Genomic DNA, 21,582 nt, shown 5'->3' with positions numbered 1-21,582 from the left:
AGCTGAATGTCAAAAGTTCAGAGGAAAACAGAAGTAAAGCCAATGAATCAATAAAGTAGTCATCAGTAAAAGTTTATTGTGCACACAGCAAAAAGATCGTTTGCAGACCATCTGAGGGCACTCAGACCAAAACACAGAACGAAGCTCGGGGGTATATGTGAGGCAACAGCTTACATAGTGCGGAGACAGGGACTGTGTATTCTTCACAGAGATTGGTTAAAATACTTGAATTTTCTTAAACGAAAGGGACGTGGTTAGTGATGACCTCATATCAATTTTAGGAAAACAATTTAAGTTTTGCTTATGATCTTCAGAGGCCTAAGCAAAGAAGTACCCAGGTCAGTTAGCCTCACTTGTCTTGCAAGATAAGCTACATCAAGCTTTGCTTGTAAGACTAAACTGGTTCTGGGGTACCTATGTTGCTCCGTCAGCTTAGCATCTGCCTTTGGACTCATGGTCTTAGGATCCTAGGATCAAGCCCCGAGTTGGACTCCTCACTCTGGGAGTCAGTCTGCTTCTCCCTCTGCCTCTCCCCACTGGCTTGTGCTCTATCTCGCTCACTCTCTCTCTCTCAAATGAGTAAGTAAAACTGTAAAACAACAACAACAAAAACAAAACAAAACAAAACAAAAAAACTGGTTTTGTCTGCTCAGGGAATTTCAAGTCTGGTCTCTGTTTGTGTTTGATTTTAATATGAACAACAACATAAACAAATACAGCCTACTTTGCATCTTTCCCACCGTGATCATTTTCTAATCCATGCAACACATTTGTTACAACCCATCCTGGACAGCCAATCTCTAATTTGGCTGATAACGTATTTTTTTTTTTTAAGATTTTATTTATTTGACAGAGATCACAAGTAGGGAGAGCAGAAGGCAGAGAGAGGGGGGAAGCAGGCTCCCTGCTGAGCCAAGAACCCAATGTGGGGCTCGATCCCAGGACCCTGAGATCATGACCTGAGCCGAAGGCAGAGGCTTAACCCACTGATTCACCCTGGTGCTCCTGATAATGTACTTCTTACATACAACCTTTAGTGATAGCTAATATCTTCTGACGAGTTCAACGTCTTCAAAGAAGGAGGCAGAGTTGTTATGTAATCTACAGTTTAACAATATGGTCTTCCTGCTCTGTGTGCTTGTCACCACATGGCAGCATCAGCCAGAAAGCCCTTTGGCATAGAGGGTGTTATTCTGGAAATGTCTAGCATTAGGGACCACAGCCCATTCAACAGGCCAGAGGTCCACTGTTTCCTGGGCCCGCCAAATGCACCTGACCCATCCAAGGGCTGCACTAAATGGGAGGAAAACCACTCTCTTCCGTTGTGTTCTGGTTTTATTTTCTTCATAGCGCTTCTCAGTACCTGAAATCATTATGATACATTTGTTTATTTTTTTATTGTGTGTCTTCCCCTCCGTGAAGGCGGAGAATTTTATAGATCTAGTTCCCTATTGTATCTCCAGCACTTGGAGTAGTGCCTGGCATCTAGTAGGCACTCAATAAATATTTGTTTAAAGAATGAATTAATCCCACAGGAGGGGACAGAATTAATGGAATAGGAAAGAAAAGTCAGAAAGAATTAACTCGAGCGACACATTGGCCTCTCAAATGTATTTGTTTTAAATTGTTGGTGAGTTCTTAAAGGGCCACCACTGTATACCTAATATCAGACATCTATTATGCATACCTGGAGACATTACATTTTCTATGAAGTAGAAAGGAAATACACCGATTGTCAAAAACATAGGCAATGTACTTAATGCTCTTTGAAGTCCCATCACAGCTATAATGAAGATAACTCATGCTAAGATTTTTACCTGTTGGTCATTTTTTTTTGAAACTGCCGCGTTTCTGTATTATGATGGCTTCAACCAGATTATTGGATTTAACTCTGGTTTATTTCTCTACTCCACAAATATTTCAGTAGTTTAATACATACTATATACCAGGCATATTCAAAGATTAAGGACACAAAACAGGATTCCTGAGTTTATAGTCTACTGACAAAAGTCTTCACTGTTGGATTAACTAAGTTTTTGAATGAGCCCTTAAATTGACCTCTGATGTATTTCCGGTTTACTTTTTCTTTAAGAGGGAGAGAGCAGGGGAGATGGACAGAGGGAGAGAATCTCAAGCCGACTTTGCACTGAGTGAGGAGCTCAATGTGGAGCTCGATCTCAGGATCCTGAGACCATGACCTGAGCCAAAATCGAAAGTTAGATTATTAACCGACTGAGTCACCCAGGTGCCCCTTCCATTTATCTTTCATGGACAGCTGCATGAGTGTAGCCCTTAGAATCCTTTAGAACTCTGGGCAGGTAGACCAGTATGTATCTATGTGGAATTCTGAATGATCCTCAGAGTTCAGAAATGTTGGATAATCACTAAAAACCTCACTTGCAAAAAAAAAAAAAAAGATGCTATTTTCTTTATAGTTTAGGTATTTAAAATCTAATTCCAATTTTGTGAAGCAGTATGTTTATACACATTGAAAAAATTATGGAGAGCTATATACTACACAGTGACTAGAAGAACCACTAGTATCCCTTCACCACAAGGTGAAGGGATAAGAGTGGATTCTTACTTTCTTTATATGCTCTTATCTCTTTTCCAAAATTTCTATGGTGAACATGTTTAGCATCTGCAATGAGAAAAATAAAGGTTATTTTTATAACATTACTTTCAATCTACCAACTAACTATGGAGCTCTTTCTCTTGCTGTTTAAATTACTGGAAATAAATCTACAGACCAAATCTATGTTAAATTTGTCTGGTTCTCATGATAATTAAATCGTGCTTAAATGTAGGGCACAGAAAAATAAAGCAAAAATCCATTATTGTCTTTGGTTTTTGTAACACCTTTCCTTCTCCTGAACTTGTCCATTGTATTTCTTAGGCTGGCTACTATCTCTTCCATAACACTTTCCCAGGAGTTGGTATGAGAGAGAAGAAACACTATCTGAGTTTCCTCAGGACTAAAACTGCTTTGCACTTAATGAGCTTATTTCTCTGCAGTATTTTTCTGCAAAAAACAGGGTCCCTTAGATCACTGAGAGAACCCATAACAGAAAAATATACATTTACAAACTATAATCTATGAGAAGACAAACCACTTCTCAGAGAAAAAAATAATAATAATAGCTAATATCTACATAGGCACCACTGTCACCCCTTGTGAGCATGAATGGTTCCCTTTCTCAGAGGCTTGGTCCCCTTGTCCTCCTCCCCCCTCCAGAGGGAATGATAATCAAGGGGCACACACACAGTGTTTTACCTAAATTACTGTATATTCAGACCTACATGATGTATATATTAGTGTTCCTATCCTAAGGGCAGAACAATATTTGGGGTCACTTAACTGACTTGCCCAAGGATACACATTTATGGACCCAGGTTTTTCAGACTCCAGAGCCAATCAACCACACAAACCCGGTTCTGGCTAAGAACTGAGCAGGTTACAGGGTGCCTGGGTGGCTCAGTTGGTTGAGCTACTGCCTTCGGCTCAGGTCATGGTCCCGGAGTTCCAGGATCGAGTCCCACACTGGGCTCCCAGCTCCGTGGGGAGTCTGCTTTACCCTCTGACCTTCTCCCCTTTTGTGTTCTCTCTCACTCTCTCTCTCTCTCAAATAAAATCTTAAAAAAAAAAAAAAAGAACTGAGCAGGTCAGGTGAAGTTCACTTTCTTTCACGAGTGGCTCCCAGTTTAGGAAGAAATTTGGAATGAATCAGTAAATAGCTCTGAGCTTAATTAATTGCATTAAATGTAGTATTAACCCTAGATTATAAAAATTAACATATGGAGGGTGCCTGGGTGGCTCAGACAGATAAGCGTCTGCCTTTGGCTCAGATCATGATCCCAGGGTCCTGGGATTGAGCCCCACATCTGGCTCCCTGCTCAGTGGGGAGTCTGCTTCTCCTGCTGCCCATCCCCCCTCCTCATGCTCGCTCATGCTCTATCTTGCAAAACTAAAAATAAAATCTTTTTAAAAATTAACATGCAGAAGTAGTGTCTGTCGTTAAATTGTTGTGTATCAACTATTTTTGGGTCATTTTGAGAAATATCTAGGTATAGAGATTTTAAAATAAATTTAAAAATCTATTTAGCTCACATGTTCAGAGGGGGAAGAAAGAGACCTTTTTAGAATCAGAAATAAGGCTTTTTCACAAGAAGAAAAAAGCAAGATGCTCCAGAGGAAATGAATTAGAAGATTGGGTAACTAGGAACTCATTAGAACTTCACACAGAGTTAAAGGCTGAAGGAAGATCAGAGTCAGGGATATGGGAGCTTCCTTTGAAGTCCTCTAAATGGAGTATTTTATTTACGCTTGCCCCTTGAACAGCAATGGTTCGACCAGTGTGGGTCCATTTATGCACAGATTAATGATTTTCTTAACATTTTCTTTTCTCTAGCTGACTTTTTTGTAAGAATACCATATATAATACATATAAAATACAAAATGTGTGTCAATCGGCTGTTTATGTTATCAGCAGGGCTACTGGTCTACCATAAACTACTAGTAGTTAAGGTTTTGAGAAGTCAAAGTCACATGCACAGATTTCCAAGTGCACAGTGGGGAGAGGATACATCACTGCCCCTCCTGCATTGTTCAAGGGTCAGGTGTTCTTCACCAGTGTCATTTCCATGGAAAGATAAAATTTACTGTATATGGTGTTCTAGGGTCTCTCTCAAGTAACTGTGACTGAAGAAACCCATCCAACACCCAGAAAGGCAGACCCAGGTCACGTGACACCACCATGTAGGTATTCTGCATCCTGATAAATTTTCAAGGCACTTTTTTTCTAGGAATAGCAACAAGTTTGGCTGAGTTCCCCAACCTTTTGCCCTGTTATTCTCAAGAGTAGTCACACAGAGGAGACAGCCAAGTGGGGCAGAGAATGCCATCTGCAGACACAAATGAGTATCTTTGCAGAAAACTGACCAACATATTCCTATGAGATCTGTTCGTTTGTGCTATTTCCTAATGAACTAAGCTACAGATAATCCTGATGTCAGTAATGAACTAGATCATGATTATCTGACAGGATAAAGAAAAACCAAGAAACTTTTATTTTTACGCTGGTAGTTTTTATAAAACAAAACAAAATACCAACAGTTTTACTGGTTTTAATAAGCAAGTCTGCAAACAGTTTCCATACAACCATGTCAGAATAAGCTACCACTAGTGATACAAAGACCACCAGCAGACCCAGACTGGCCTTTAATGAAGGAATCTAGGACTTTATTGCTGTTCTCAAATTTAACCAAAACACTTCCTGCTGAGTTTCATCTGTGGGCCACTCCAAGTAGGTCTTGGTGTTCATTATCTTCCGCAGCTTACAGAAACGCTGGGGGATGGCCTTCTTCTCAATGGGCTCCAGAAGAATGAGAATGGCAGCATCGTTGTTCTCATCAAAAAGTCGAAAATGGGAGAAGTCCAGCTCATACTTACACCACTCACTCTTCACAAAGTTCTCTGAGAGCACAAAGATGGTCTTGTGGCTCTTCTCGATGGAGTCAATGATATTGTCAATGATCCATTTGCCGGGGATAAAGTCCCGCTTGTGAAGGCACAGCTTGAAGGGAGGGTCGAAGTGCTCCAGCTCCTGGACCATCATGTTCTCCACCCAGTAGGAATCGCGCTCACTGTAGGACACGAAGGCATCATAGCACAGGTCCCTGGGGGGCGCTTTCCTGGGCTTCCTCTTGGCCTGAAGCCAGACCCACATCATTTTCAGGTACCACAGCCCATGGAAGTGGTGGCACAGGACCCCCGTGAGCAGTATCAGCAGGAAGAGGACCGAGCACACAGCAGACACCAGAGCCACCCGGTGGCATTCAGAGGCCGGGAGCCACGTGTCCTTAACCCGCTGGCCATGCACGGAGAATGGAGAATCACACAGGTAGTTGTCTGGCCAGTCGGTCAGGATCTGGGCCAGCGACTGCTGCTCCCCAGTGAAAGCCAGGAATTCACAGGAGCAAAGGAAATTGTTACTGCCAGCTTCCAAAGCCTCCAATGTGCTAAAAGAATCAAGTTGCTCCTTAGTGAAAGTACTTATTGTATTTCTGCTGATTCTCAAGACGCGTAACGTGGGTAAGAAGGAGGCATCTGGTAGGGTCTTCAACTTATTTCTGGAAATATAAAGTTCTTTGAGTTGTGGCAAAATCAGGGAAAAGGAATCGAGGTTGTTATTGCTAATATCTAAAATTTCCAGCATCCAGGGGATGCAACGGGTGACACTGTATATTCTCGTGTTGGATAAGTTCAAGTATTTCAACTTGTCTGGCCACTGACAAGTTTCAGGCATAGAAACATAATTATTCTTACTAATGTCAAGCTTAGTCAGGTTTTTCAGAGTAAGCAAAGTCTCTCCGGTTTTTTCTAATGATTTCAAACGATTTTGCCTTAAAATTAAGGTTTGCAGGAGGGGCCAGGCCTGCTCACAGGCTGAGTTTCCCAAGGATTCCTCAACCATTAAATTATCACTGAGATCCAAATATTCTAGTGACTTTAAATGTTGTGAAAGTGAGCAAGGAACCAGAAAAACCTTACTGCTTTCTACTGTGACCCTTTTCACGTTTGCTGTAAGTGAATAGATAGTACTCATATCATAAAATGAGTAAAAATATGGAATAGCCAACCTCCGTACTATTAAGGTCTCTATCCCAAGTATATTTTTAATTTTGTCCACATCAGATATGTCAAAATCACCAAGCCCATCGAGGGTACAGCCCTCAAACTCAACTTCTAACACTCCAGAGACACAATTCAGCAGTTTCACAAGTTCGCTAAAAGTTCCATCAGTGATTTTCACGTTTCTAAACGTCCACTTTTTAATCAACGTATTTGTTTCCCTGATGGATGCTTTCGAAAACTGGAAAGTGTTCAAATGAGTATCTCTCAGTTCTAAATGTTTCAAGGACCTTGAAAGATCTACAAAAATCTCCAGCAAGAAAATAGGCTCCTTCATACGAAGAGCCAGGTGGCTGATGTTCTGAATTGATTTCAAACTCTCTGGCTCATACCGCTGGAGATTTGAAGCATCAATCTCAAGTTCCTCAAGAAAAGTGAGCCCAGCAAAATCCTTCTCCTGAAGTTCAGTGAAGCTGTCAGTACTCCCTACTTTCAGAATTTGCAAATTTGTAAGCTGAGAAAAAAGAGGTGTTTCCCCGAGAGATTTGTAAGGATTTCCCAGTAAGTTTAAGAACTTTAGGGAAGAAAGGGGCCTGAACCAGGAGGATGATAAGTTCGATAAGAGATTATAGGATAAGTCCAAATGTTCGAGACTCCGCAGGGAATTAAAAGAATCTTTCTCTATGGCATTAATTCCATTCAACGCCAGCTTCAGAGCCTCGAGGTTCACGCAGCCCTGCAGGTCCCTGTTGCGGATGTAGGTGATCTCATTGTTGGAGAGGTCAAGGCCTCTCACAGCGGCCGTGAGCCCTGACGGGATGGACTTTAAAGATCTGAAACGGCCATCACAGACACCCATGGGGTCACAGGATGGAGAAGAAGCCTGATCAAGGCCCTCTTCCTTGGAGAGTTTGGTTACAGCCCCCAACACCCATACTGTCCACAAAACACGTGACATCGTCCAGGGGTCCAACCTACAAATAAAAGAGGTTCAAATGAGCAGTTGTGTTTGACAGTTTATCATGACTCCTGTTCTTGAGAAACATTTTGTAAGGCATAACATACACACACACACACACACACACACACACACACACACACACACAGAGTACCAGGAAAACAGAGGCAAATGAAATGTATGAATGAGGATGACAAATGAGTTCCCTGACACATCTAGCAATACCAACAGAGATTTCTGCCCCTATGCCATGACCTAAAAGCCTAATACCATCTGGAATACAGAGCACGTCTCACTAAGCATGAGCTGAAAGAATGAGCAAATGAATGAATGGAGGAACGAATAAGCCAGCAGGTGAAGAAATGAGTTAGGCTTGGGTGGCTCAGTTAAGTGTCCAACTCTTGGCTTCAGCTCAGGTCATGATCTCAGGGTCTTGAGATCAAGCCCTGCATCAGACTCCCTGCTGAGCTACTCTCCCTCTCCCCCACTCACCCCCTGCTCATGCTCACGTTCTCGCTCTCTAAAATAAATAAATAAATGTTTAAGAAAGAAAGAAAGAAGAAATAAATGAGCTAGGCCTAACCATATGGATTTACAATCACCTACTCTTGCACTTCAAACCTTCTTGTATTTAAGCATGCCTCCTCCCTGCCTCGATGTCCCCTATGAGTTAGAGATCTCACAGAGCCCAGCCACAGCTCTCACTGGACAACTATTCACTGAACACAGCTCCAGTGGTAGCAAGCTTTCACCAAAAGACAAAGGTCCCATGCTCCTCAAGTTTGTCTGGCTCTTACTACTGGCAGGCAGGAGGAATGCTGGGAATGCCAGCCACAGCAAGGTGGTTGCTGGGCTGATGGACAATGAGACCATCAGAACGTTCTCTTCCTGCAGAGAAGTGCAGAAGCAGTGCTCGGTCTGGATGGGCTGTTGGGGTGAATGTAGGGGAAGTAAAGCGGTCCACACACTCTCCACCACCAGGAGATTCCCTACACCCATAAATCCAGCACCCTCTTTCTGTCCTCCTTCTGGGCCGTGTATCCCTCTTTGCCTTGATTCAGCTCTCTCATTCCTTGTGCCTGCACTCCTCTGTATTTGCTCACTACATAAACTGCACAAAACGTTTTTAAAAATTTAACCCCAACGACACTTTTTATAGGTAAAACTAATTTCCCACCTTCACAGAATGAGAGATTATCAAAGCACAGTCTATATAATTTATAGGCACAGAGACTTAAAACATACATAATGTTAATACATAACTTGGTTTGGAAATTTAATAGTTGCTGCCAGATTTTTTATGGCCGCCCCAATGCAATTGCTTGGCATCGCCTCCTGTCTCTTCTAGATAAATGGGGCCACACCATGCAGAGTTATTTTGGACTTTCACTTCTCACCTAACAATGTAGCTTGACATCTTCCTACTTCCACACAGAGAGGCACTTCTATTCCTTTTTTTTAAAAAATAGGTTTTCCTTTTTAAAATTATTTATTTGACAGAGAAAGAGAGCGAGCGAGCGCGAGCGCATAAGGAGAGGGAGAAGCAGCCAGAGGGATAGAGAAAAGCAGACTCCCCGCTGAGAAAGGAGCCTGATGTGGGGCTCGATCCCAGGACCCGGGGACCATAATCTGAGCCCAAGGCAGATGCTTAACCAACTGAGCCACGCAGGTGCCCCTGACATTTCTGATTCTTTCCCAATGAGTGGCGGTGTTTCATAGTATGGATAAGCCACAGTTGGCATTCCCATCAGCACTGTATGAGAGCCCGGCTGTCTAGATCTTGCCACCACTGTGCACGGCCAGTCTTTTTCATTTCAGCAATTCTGGTAGGAGGTGGTGTCATCTCACTGTAATCTGAATCTCACTTCCTGGACTACTACTGAGTCTGAACATCTTCACCTGCAATGTGCACGGTTTCGATGTTTGACCTACTGTTTTCTACTGGATTGTCATTATTTTAACAATTATTATAAATGTTAAATCATATATACTTAATACTTAATTTAATAATTTATACACATATATAAAGATATATACTCTCAGAATAGAAGACGCATGTGTTACAGATACAGGCATTCCTTAGAGATACTGCGGCTCCAGTTCCACAACAATAAAACAACTATCCCAATACAGAGAGTCAAATGAATTTTGATTCCCAGTGCACTCACAAGCTAAGTTTACACTACACCGTAGTCTGCTAAATGTGCAATGTCTTTAAAAAAATAACACATACCTTCATTTAAAAATGATTTATTGGGGCACCTGGGTGGCTCAGGCAGTTAATTGTCTGCCTTCAGCTCGGGTCATGATTCCAGGGTCCTAGGATTGAGTCCCATGTCGGGCTCCCTGCTCAGCGGGAAGTCTACTTCCTCTCCTACTCCCCCTGCTTGTGCTCTCTCTCTCTCTCACTGTGTCTCTCTCTGTCAAATAAATGAATAAAATCTTAAAAAATTAAAAATAAAACAAAAATAAAAACAATTTCTTGCTAATGGAGGCTAGCCATCATCCGAGCTTTCAGTGTGTCATCATCACTGATCACGGATCATCATAATGAATATAATAATCGTGGAAAAGTTTGAAATATTGCCAGAATTACCGAAAGGTGACACAGACACCCAAAGTGAGCAAGTGCTGTTGGAAACATGACAGCAACAGACTTGTTCAATGCAGGGTTGCTACATAACTTAAATCTGTAAAAAATCCGGAACTCACCCCCCGGCAACAAAACAAGGTACGACTCTGTCTTCTCCCACTCTACACCTTTCCTTCTCACTTTCTACATGAGCTCTTTCGATGAACAGACGTTCTTATGTGTTCTATTTTGTTTCTTAGTAGTCACTTTTGTGGCCTATTTAAAAAGCCTTTGTTATAGTATCATGAAGATATTCTCTTTATTATTTTTTCTATATTTGAGAGAGAGGGCAAGGAGGGCTGGCAGGAGAGGGGCAAAGGGAGAAGCAGATTCCCTGCTGAGCAGGGAGCCTGACTCAGGAGTCAATCCCAGGACCCTGGGATCATGACCCCAGCCGAAGGCAGATGCCCAACTGACTGGGCCACCCAGGTGCCCCTCTTTATTATTCTCCAAAATCTTTATCGCTTTGCCTTTTATTCCTAGGGATTAATATTTGAAGTAGTGGATTGGATTCATTTTATTTCCAATATGGATATTCAATCGACACAGCACCATTTTTAAAAAGATCATTTTGGGGAAACAATCAACAATATTTACCCTTGCCAATTAGCCACATGTCCTCATAGGAGTGAGTGTGTCTCACTGCTCTCAATTCTGATCTATTTGTCTTATCCTTGTACTGGTAACACTATATATATATAACTATTTGGAAATACACACACACATACATATATATTCAATTAAATTTTATGTATTTACCACGCACTTAAGCAACCTTGCTAAACTGATTTAGTAATTCCAGTTTGTAGATTATTTTTATTTTCCATGTACACAATCATATCACCCAGATGTAATGGGTTCTTTTTTCTTTCTTCCAATCTGTATATCTTTATTTTGTTTTCTTGATTACTGAATGTTGAATTTTATCAAATTCTTTTTTATCTTCCTGTACCCATTGAGATGATTACATGGATTTCCATCTTCACCTTGAGAATACTGGTGATTTACTTTAATTGATTTAGTGCTGAGACAATGTTGTCTTTTTAGAATAAACCCAAGTTAGTCTGGATATATTATCCTTTTTATATTTTACTGGATATTTTTATTCACTAATATTTTCTCTAGAATTTTCCATCTATATTCAGAGTAAAATTGCCTTATACATTTCCCTTCCTTTCCTTGAGTAGAATTCACCAATGCTGCCTTTTGAGCCTTCAGTTTTTGTTGTTATTATCTGTACATTTATCTTGTTTTTGTAAAATACATTACATATACTTAACAGCTATGGAACTATTCAGATGTTCTTTTTCTTATCTGTCAGCTTTTGGTAAATTGTGTTTTTCAAGGGATCTATCATTTTCTTTTAAATTTTCAAATTTATTGACACAGTTACTCAGAACATCCTCTTACTATTTTAATGTCCTGTCTTATCCCTTAGCTGGAGTTCTTTGTGCCTGCTTTTTTTTTATTGTCTTGACGGTCAGCAGTTTATCATTTTTTACTAGCATTTCAAAAACCAGCTTCTCACTTCATAGATCCTCTATTTCTTTTCTATTTCACTAATTTCGATTCTTATATTACTATTTCCTTCCTTCTGCTTCCTCTAAATTTATTTTACTGTTCTTATTCTAATTTCTCAAGGTAGATGCTTGGTCACTAATCTTCAGCCATTCTTCATTTCTAATATATTCATCTACGGTCAGACGTTTTCATCTAAGCACTAGTTTAGCTCTATTTTCCAGGACCCTTCTCTTCTGTTCTTTCCATATTTTGTCTCTTCAAGTTTCAGTCTCGATATTTTCTTCGGATGTACTTTCTAGTTTATTCTCTCTCCAGCTGTGTTTAATCTATCGGTGGATCCATCCATGGCTTTTAAATTTTGCAGTTATTGCATCTTCATCTATTTAACTTCTCTTTGGTTCTTTTCCCCATCCGCTATGTCATTTTTTACAGTTTCCAGTTCTCTGCCAAAATCTTCAACCTCATCCTTCATCACCTTGAACACAGTAAGCCTCATCTGATAGGCTGCGTGACACTCTGACAGCCTTAAAGGACGGAACATTTAAGGTTAAGGTCTGGGGCAATCATGGATGGAAAGGTAAAGCTAAACCAGGGGAAACTAAGCCCTTAGGTAGACCGTAGCACAGCTCTGATCTATCCGGATGGTTCAGACAGTCTCTGTCTCTGAAAATGGATGAAGATTATTTCTGGAATGCTAGTGCTCACAGCTAGCTGCAGAAGCTAAGGGAAATTTTCTCTAGAAGAGACTAATATTATCTGGGCCTCAAATTTCTTCCTACAAACAGTTTTCAAAGTGTATGTCCAGTACACCATAAAAGACAACCAGGTACTATAGGAAGCAAAGATAATGAGTACAGAAGAGCAGAAAAGCAGGCAACAGAAACTAACCCATAAGGACTATAGATCCAGTATTGTCCCTACCCCTAAAACTGACAGGGGTAAGATGAGATGAGATTACTATTTGGTACCATAGTTATCCCATTGTCTTTCTGCTGAATCAGTTATTGAAAAAAAATCATCTTAGTATGAACTGTACTGGACAACCAAAATTCACTTGATCAATTCCATTTTATAATAAATAGCACCAATTTTAAGAAATCTATACTAGTTTTCAGCTGAGACTTAAAGGTCAAATACATCTATTTTTAAAATGTTTCCTAGCCTTCTGTCTTTCAACTGTAAAATTCGTAACAGCAGGGATCTTGGACTGTTTCATACAAATATTATGTGGTACTTACGGCATGGTGACTTTTCAACAAATAACAATTACCAGTGATGCCAAAAGGACCACTCACAACCTGACACTGAAGATGACAGTCACATCTCTCTCCTCCCATTTCCCCTCAACATTACAGCATGGGGCTGAGAGCTCTGCGGAGTAAGGCACTGAGAAAGGGAAAAGCAGTGGCTACAGTTAGCCAGAGTGGGAGCCTATCTAATGAGGGTTGTGGGTTCTATACAAAGTATAAAATCATCTGCTTAAAGAATTCATAATATTGACAGAGTGGTGAAGCGTTACTGGCCCAAGACCCAGGGAAAGATGCCAGTCTGACAGGTAAGCCTGGCGGGAGCGGCAACCTAGGCTGTGCACATCTGCGGATCCAGAACTGAGAGGAACTTGAAGCCCCGTGGTCCCCAGCGAGCCATGACCAGATAACCCACATCAAGGCTACTGCTGTAATGGTCGCACGAAGCCGGAGTGGAGAAGGGATGGAGAGCCCAATGCACCATTGGGAACTGAAAGTGTACTCTCCATAAAGCCACAGGCAGGGAAAAGGCTACCCTTTATCTGAACAGGGATCTCAAAAGTCTCTGCCCTCTGGTCCTAGCTGAAATCCAGCCTACTAGAAATCTCCTGTAAGAAATCAGAACTCCAGGGGGCGCCTGGGTGGCTCAGCGGGTTAAACCTCTGCCTTCGGCTAGGGTCATGATCTCAGGGTCCTGGGATCGAGCCCCACATTGGGCTCTCTGCTCAGCAGGGAGCCTGCTTCCTCCTCTCTCTCTGCCTGCCTGTCTGCCCACTTGTAATCTCTCTCTAATGAATAAAGAAAATCTTTAAAAAAAAAAAAAAAGAAATCAGAACTCCAGGCCTACCATGTACACTGCTGTGGATCCAAATATTAAAAGACAGAATAGCTAAACATTTTCTTCAAATGGAAAAAAAATAAGTTGCCAAATTATAAATACATATTGAATCCTCAGCAAAAAAGAATAAAAATTCCTCCTCTAGCCTGAAAACAATGTAATGATATCCTCAAAGGGCAGGGAAGACACACCTGTCAATCTAGACGTCGAGACCCATTTAAATTATCATTCAAAAAAAAAAATTATCATTCAAGAGCAAAGGTGAGATAGACATTTTGAGACATTCAAAAGCAAAAAAAATAGTTTTTATCCATAGTCCCTCATTGAAAGAAGTACCTTGAAACATATGTTCTTCCACAATTTGGAAAATAAATAATAATAATAATAAATAATAAATAAATTTGGTAAGAGTAAGCAGCAAGAAGTAATGATTGCATTTTTTTAAATTTAATAATTGATAAGACAGCATTCAAAGACTCAGGCATGGCTTTTTGGTACGAGGAAAAATAATATAAATTTTAAATGCTATTCTGGGGGAAAACATAATTTTGAAAAGCAAGCTTCTTTTTTTAAAGATTTTATTTATTTATTTGACAGACAGAGATCACAAGTAGGCAGAGAGGCAGGCAGAGAGAGAGAGAGGGAAGCAGGCTCCCTGCTGAGCAGATAACCCTATGTGGGGCTCCGTCCCAGGACTCTGGGAATCATGACACCAGCCGAAGGCAGAGGCCTCAACCCACTGGGCCACCCAGGTGTCTGGAAAAGCAAGCTTCTTATTAATAAGGAGTAAACACAACTTATATTTGTTAGGAGATCTTGATAAGAAGGTCACCCCCATGATGCCGTTTAACCATAAATTATGCTCAATCAGGAAAATCAAAATAAGATATTTAACCAACCAAGCCAAATTCTTAAAGAAAACAATCCAAAAAAATTTAACTGATAGCTTAGAAACTTACAAAACATGCTGTAAACTTCTAGCAATTTTCATAAAATGAGTGCATTATGAAAGTTTAAAGATGCAAATGTTCTCTGCTTAGAACAGGAAGAAACTTAAAATACCGGTGAATAAGCCATTTTCAAATAGGATGTTTGCCATTTCCTTTTTTGGTCTCTGCTTTCAAGTCAGGCCACCCTATCCACCAGTTGCTTTTGGGTAAAGATCTGAGTTAGTAACAAGCGCAGACAAGACCTTCAGTAAGAGTAGCATCATCTCAGCCAGCTGAGCTGTTTACACATCAGTCAATCAACCCCCGCCTCCCAGAAAGCAGTAAAAAACTCTATCCTGGCTTGTATCTAAGTTCTGAACACAAGTTCTCATTTACATAAGTTGAAGTTAGAAGGGGGAACTTCAGGGCATTCTTATTTCAAGAACTCACTCAAGCTTAAAAGCTCTAAGTTACTTTCTCATCAGATATTTTAAGGATGGAGGCACACGCAGGGTCCGTGAAGCTCACCCCCGCGCAGAGGCCGGGCTCGGGGTTAGGGTGCGAGAGTCCCGCGCGGATCTGCAGTTGACCCTTCCCCACTTCTCGCGGCGATGGGTCTCCCACTTGCGGGGTTCCCCCAGCCGGACGCACGCGCCACCTGAAAGCCCTTACCAGACCGTCGTCGCCCTCGTCCGGGGAGAAGCGAGGCGCGCAGACCCAGGCCGCGAGAGCGTCGGGTCCTGGTGTCCCGGGGCTCTTCCCCCACCCCCGCCCGCCGGTCAGCCTCCAGCCCCGCGCTCAGACGATGGCTTAGCGGGGATCCCCCGCGACCGGGTCGGCGTCCAGCGCACCCCTGCGGACTGCTGCGGGGGCAGCTTTGGAGCGCGGCGATGGGAAAGGCCCGACGTACCTGGGAGCTCACCGAGCCGCAGTCCGGCCGCGCCTACTCTGCCGCGCGCGGACGCAACGCGCCCCGTTCTAGGAGGGCAGCGAAAGTAAAAGTGCGCGGGCCTGTGGTCCCTCCTCGCGGGCTGCGGGGACCGCCAGTCCGCTACGCTCGCCGCCGCGCGGGGGAGGCGAGGCCACAGGGTCCGCGCCACCAGCGCCGCCGCCGCCTTGGCTCCGGGCTGCGTCAGATGACTTTGACGGAGGCGGTGGGAGACCCGGGGCCGCCAGGGTCCCAGGAGGGCGCTGGGGCTGTTGGAGGTCAGAGGCGGAGAAAAGAGAACCGAGACTGCCAGCGGCCCCAGGGGTGAATTCCCGGAGCACGGAGGAAGATTTCACAATCGGTGGCTAGTACCCAACCAGTATTTTATTGAAGCTTTGGCAACAAAGCCTCCCGTACCCGGAAACGCAGTCTTTAATTCCCCTTCTCCATTCCTCTCAATCCGTGGGAGCTCGGATTCATGCTTCTCACCGCGCCGGGCTCCAACACTTATCACCAGCTCGCGTTATCTCCAGGGTCCGCTCCCATCTGCCTATGCTCTCCGATATTAAAATAGCTTACCAGTCACTATCCAGACCAAAAGAGCAAAATTTCGCCTGAGGAGCAATAAAGGACTTTTTTTTTTTTTTTTTCGTCCAATCCTGAGGCTGTCCCCGGTGGTTCAGTGACTGGAGCACCTATTGTCGCGTCCATATTCTGACTATGAATGATGGGGGTCTTCCACTTATCTCGAGGATTTTGAATCCAAATCCTAATCTTGCTCTGTTCCATCCCTGGAACTTCCATCTCAAAGTAATTCCAAAAACAGTCGAAGATTGACTTTTTTCATAGCCAGAAAACTAGTTTCATTCAGAAACTAGTGAAGAATGTTTATAAGGGAAACAAACTACCTTTTAAAACTTAAACTGCCTTGGGGCGCCTGGGTGGCTCAGTCGTTAAATGTCCCCCTTCGGCTGGGGTCATGATCCCAGAGTCCTGGCTTGGGGCTCCCTGCTCAGTGGGAAGCCTGCTTCTCCATCTCCCACTCCCCTTGTTTGTGTTCCCTCTCTTGCTGTGTCTCTGTCAAGTAAATGAATAAAATCTTAAAAAAAAAAAAAACTGCCTTAATAATATCTATACAGTACAGTTTATATTCATAATTACATTTGATCTTAACAGATAAAGGCTGAGAAAGCATTCTTGTTTCTCTTTTTAAAAAGGAGGAAATGCCATGTAAATTGTGACACAACTGAGATTTGAAATGAGAATTTTACCGTAAATCCAGGGTTTCTTCTTTTGCCCTATTTCACATTCCTAATCCTCATTAAAGGTTCTGATATTAGGCAAACTTAAAAGGCATGAATGTGAACTTGAGAGGGTGGAGTCTAATTTTCTATACAGGTTACTGACTATGCGGACATTTCTCTCTCCCCCTAATTATCCAGGCTCTGCAGTTCCCTGAAAAGGTTTTCTTCTTACTACAAAATCCCCACCTCTCTTCCTCATGAGTTCTCAATTGCGTACCTAAGAAAACTTCTTTCCAGTACCTTTCCCCAAATCTAAAAAATTCTATATGTCTTTAGTTGAGCTGTCTAGATTGATGTTATTGCTTTGTAATCCCAAAGCCAATTAGAATATTCTGGCTGTCAGGTAGAAATCATTTATTTACCCACAAGTTACTACCAGTGTCATCTATGTATAATAAAGACTCATAAATGTTTTCAAGGCCCTTTCAAATATATCTTTTCATCTGAATCTCATAATAATACATGAAATAAATAGTTCTGATATCATTATCCCTCCAGCTCAAGTGATTGGAGAATTTATCTCAAATCACATGGAGACAAATCTAGATTAGATTCCAAGACTTGTCAGTCAATCTGCATTTTGTTTGGCATAAGACCTCCTACAACTCATTACAAAACCTATTTTTTAAGGTTAGAAAACAGGTTGGACGCCTGGGAGGCTCAGTCGGTTAAGCGTCTGCTTTCAGCTCAGGTCATGATCTCAGGGTCCTGGGACTGAGACCTGCATCATCAGGCTCCCCGCTGAGCAGGGAGCCTGCTTCTCCCTCTGCTTGCTGTTCCCCCTGCTTGTGCTCTCTCTCTCTGACAAATAAAAAAATAAACTCTTAAAAAAAAAAAAAAAAGAAAAAGAGCACAGAGTATGGAAAGGTGTTTGGGAAAGGCTAACTTGTGGGAGATATTTATACTTTTGAGCATCTGACTGAAATTCTAAAATGAAGCTATCAAAATTCAGAGTCTGCATCTTTCTCATATAGAGTTCCTTGTAATAATTAAATAAAATAATAAGAAATACATTTGTCAAAAAATCACTTAATGAAAATCTAGTATAATCCCTGCACTATTTTATATACCCTTGTAAACACAATGCCCATTCTTCAAAATTTTTCTATTTTGAAAAGATTTCACTAACATCTGTAATTTTTGAGGAATGTTCTTAATACTGCCTGTGCAAAATAAAATTCTAATTCAACACAGAACAAAGTTTTGAAAACTGAGAATATTTCACTATATGAATATTACCATTTTAAAAACTAGAATTATTCTTCAACTCAGATACTTCCTGTTGGGGGATGGCCTTCTCAATGACCTCCAAAAAAGAGGGGCTGGCTTTTTGCTAGCCCTTTGAGAGAAGGAAGGAGAAAACACCTAATTTCTCTAGGTAGTCATAAAATAAATATACTCACTTATAAAATATCTCCCTTTTCCTTAATAAGTTGACATTGATTTCTCTCATAACCAAAAGAGCTCTAAAATATTTATTGATGGAAAAAAAATTAAATTTCTTAAATAACTCAGAAATTCCAAATGACCTAGAAATATAATATCATAAAATCTTTTAATATTGTATGCAGATAGTTTTATCCCTTATGTAATGCTCATTTTCAGCTTGCCATCTTCCTAATATCCCTCCATGCCTATTCAGGGCAATTCATCACCCAACTTCCATGAAGTCTATTCAGAGAATAAACTCATCATCCTGTAATGATTCTAGAAAATAAGATATTCTTGGGAAAATAATTTCAGTGTCCGTTCTGGAAGGAAGAAGGGATGGGAAGGAGAGAGGGAGGGAAGATGGATTAACAAAAGCCTCTCCAAATAAAATTGACTATTTCATATGTTGGCCCAAATGGCTGATCTACGTTGATTTCAGGCTTCTTGGTATGTATCTTGGGATTAGAAGCATCGATGTTAAGTTAACTCAGAACAGAAAGTCCACAAAAGTCTTGCTGTTTCTTTAATGTAGAGAATTTATAAATATTTCAGGAACTATTTGGGAAATGAAAGAAGAAAGAGAGAGAGACTTTCCCTCCAAGTTGTTTGGTGGACTGTCCCAGAAACAAAGGACCAAATCATGAGGATAATACACGAGGTAAGTTGTTATAGGATAAGACCAAACACACAAGACTATCAAAGACAAGGCCAATGACTTTCATCTATTCAAGAACTCCATTAAGTGACAGAAAAGGAGACTCCAAATTTGCACATGTGCACTGAATGTAGCTGGATGTACATTTCATGAGGGTGTGGATGTTTTTCTCCCTTTGCTGTGAAGTATCTCCCATCCCTACAACAAAGTAGGCACTAATCAACTACTAGTTGTCAAGTGGTGAATTCACTTGCATTTTCAGGACATCGGTTAGGTCTGGAGAAATGGAGTAGAAACACCTGAAGTGGCTGTTGAAGACACGCAATGTGACTTCAAGGGAGAGAAGTCTGCCCTGACTTCCTAACCATGCCACACAACAGCAGACCTCTTTTATTTTTTTTTTCAAAGATTTTATTTACTTGACAGAGAGAGATCACAAGTGAGCCGAGAGGCAAGCAGAGAGAGAGAGGAGGAAGCAGGCTCCCTGCAGAGCAGAGAGCCCGATGTGGGACTCGATCCCAGGACCCTGAGATCATGACCTGAGCCGAAGGCAGAGGCTCAACCCACTGAGCCACCCAGGTGCCCCAGCAGACCTCTTTTAAAGATGGATATGAAGAAATACAGTGCTTGACTTCCAAACTTAAAGAAAACCATGGGTGAACAAGTGGTATTACTTGGCTATCTGTAAGGGTTGTATGGTCTCGTTGGGCAGGAAGGGTATGAAAAGAAGGCAGGATTTTTTTTTTTTTTATCAAGTTCCAACTTCTTTGGAACTCCTTGGAAAATATATTGAAATCAAATAATTGCTAAATCTGACTCTGTTGTGTGGCAGGCTGGGTGGAGGGAGTGACCTCTATGTGGTTGGAAAAAGTGAAGTCATGATATGACACAATCCCAGGGATATGAGCTATATAACTGTGGTTCAAAACTACAATGAGACATCACCTCACACCTGTCAGAATGACTATTACCAAAAAGACAAGAAATAACAAATGTTGGCGAGGACGTGGAGAAAAGGGTGCCCTCACGTGTTGTCGCTGGCATGGTAAGTTGGTGAAGCCACTGTAGAAAACAGTATGGAGGGTCCTCAAAAAACTGAAAATAGAAATACCATGTTCCAGCAATTCCTCTACTGGGTATCTTCCAAAGAAAGTGAAAACACTAATTCAAAATAATATATACATCACTATGTTCATTGCGGTGTAATTTCCAGTAGCCCAGTCATGGAAACCATCTAAGTGTTCACCAATGGGTGCATCGATAAAGAAGATGTGTTATCTATATGCATAATGGCCTACTACTTAGCCATAAAGAAGAACAAAGTCTTGCATTTGTGACAATATGGACGGAACTTAAGGATATTATGTTAAGTGAAATAAATACGGCAGAGAAAGACAAATACCGCATGATTTCGCTTGTATGTGGAATCCAAAAAGCAAAACAAACAAACAGAACAGAACAAAATCCAGACTCATAGAGAACAGATTGGTGGTTGCCGGAGGCAGGGAGGATTGGAGGCAGGGTTGAAATGGATTGAAAAGTACAAACTTCCAGCTATGAAAGAAATAAGCCATGAGGGTGTAATGTACAGCATAGGGAATACAGTCAATAATATTATATTAACTTTGTAAGGTGATTTTCCACAGTAAGTGGAAGTATTGTGTGGCCATTTTGCAATGCATACAAGTGTGGAATACTTGAAACTAGTATCATGTTGTATGTCAATTACACCTTACTAAAAAATAAAATAAAATATATACTATTCATACTTGTGATTTTTAAGTTGAAATTTTTGTTTGTAAGAAGCATGGATTGAACACTTGCTATATATGGAAATGCTTAAGAAAGTTCAAAGTTCACCATATTTATAAGCGTATTAGTTATATGGGAGCTATTTGTGAACTCAGGATAGTTTTATTAACTCAAACAACAGAGACATTTAAAGAGGACATGAAGTATTTTACACTTATAAATCTAGCTTGAACCTTTGTTTATTTATTTATATTGATTGGCTTGAACTATTTTTTATAAAGATTTTATTTATTTATTTGATAGAGAGGCAGCAGGAAAGGGAACACAGGCAAGGGGAGCGGGAGAAGCAGGCTTCCCGCTGAGCAGGGAGCCCAATGTGGAGCTCAATCCCAGGACCCTGGGACATGACCTGAGCCAAAGGCAGAGGCTTAAGGACTGAGCCACGTAGGTGACCCTCGCTTGAACTGTTTTAAAGATTAGCTACATTTGTAAATAGGACAAATGTAAGCCAAAGTCTCTTTTAAAGTGATCTATAAATTTTGATAGATTTATAAACAGCTGATGAAACCTAAAACCTTAAGGAAAGACAAGGTTTCTAACTTTGTGAATTTAGTAATCTCGATATTAATCATAAAGCCAAAGCGAACTTCTGAATTATCTCTGCAGATAAAAATTTTCAAGGACATTTTAAAAAGCCAACGTTAACAAAATTTAATTTGAGTCAATAAAAAAAAAATTGCCACGTCTTTTCCTTCC

General features: G+C 41.2%; 1 protein-coding gene across 1 annotated transcript; it reads right to left on the bottom strand.

Annotated features, from left to right (window-relative positions):
* Window positions 1-5,108: 5,108 nt before the first annotated feature.
* Window positions 5,109-15,846, bottom strand: LOC111154734 (toll like receptor 2). Its single transcript, XM_022514615.1, has 2 exons — window positions 15,667-15,846; window positions 5,109-7,605 (listed from the first exon to the last, which is right to left on the bottom strand). The coding sequence occupies exon 2, from the start codon at window positions 7,587-7,589 to the stop codon at window positions 5,232-5,234; it is 2,358 nt and encodes a 785-aa protein (XP_022370323.1). The 5' UTR covers window positions 7,590-7,605; window positions 15,667-15,846; the 3' UTR covers window positions 5,109-5,231.
* Between the last annotated feature and the right edge of the window lie 5,736 nt (window positions 15,847-21,582).

Source organism: Enhydra lutris, unplaced genomic scaffold (assembly GCF_002288905.1).
Source record: "Enhydra lutris kenyoni isolate GAN:26980312 unplaced genomic scaffold, ASM228890v2 scaffoldscaffold3, whole genome shotgun sequence".
Taxonomy (NCBI): domain Eukaryota; kingdom Metazoa; phylum Chordata; class Mammalia; order Carnivora; family Mustelidae; genus Enhydra; species Enhydra lutris.
This window is presented reverse-complemented; position numbering and strand designations above follow the sequence as displayed.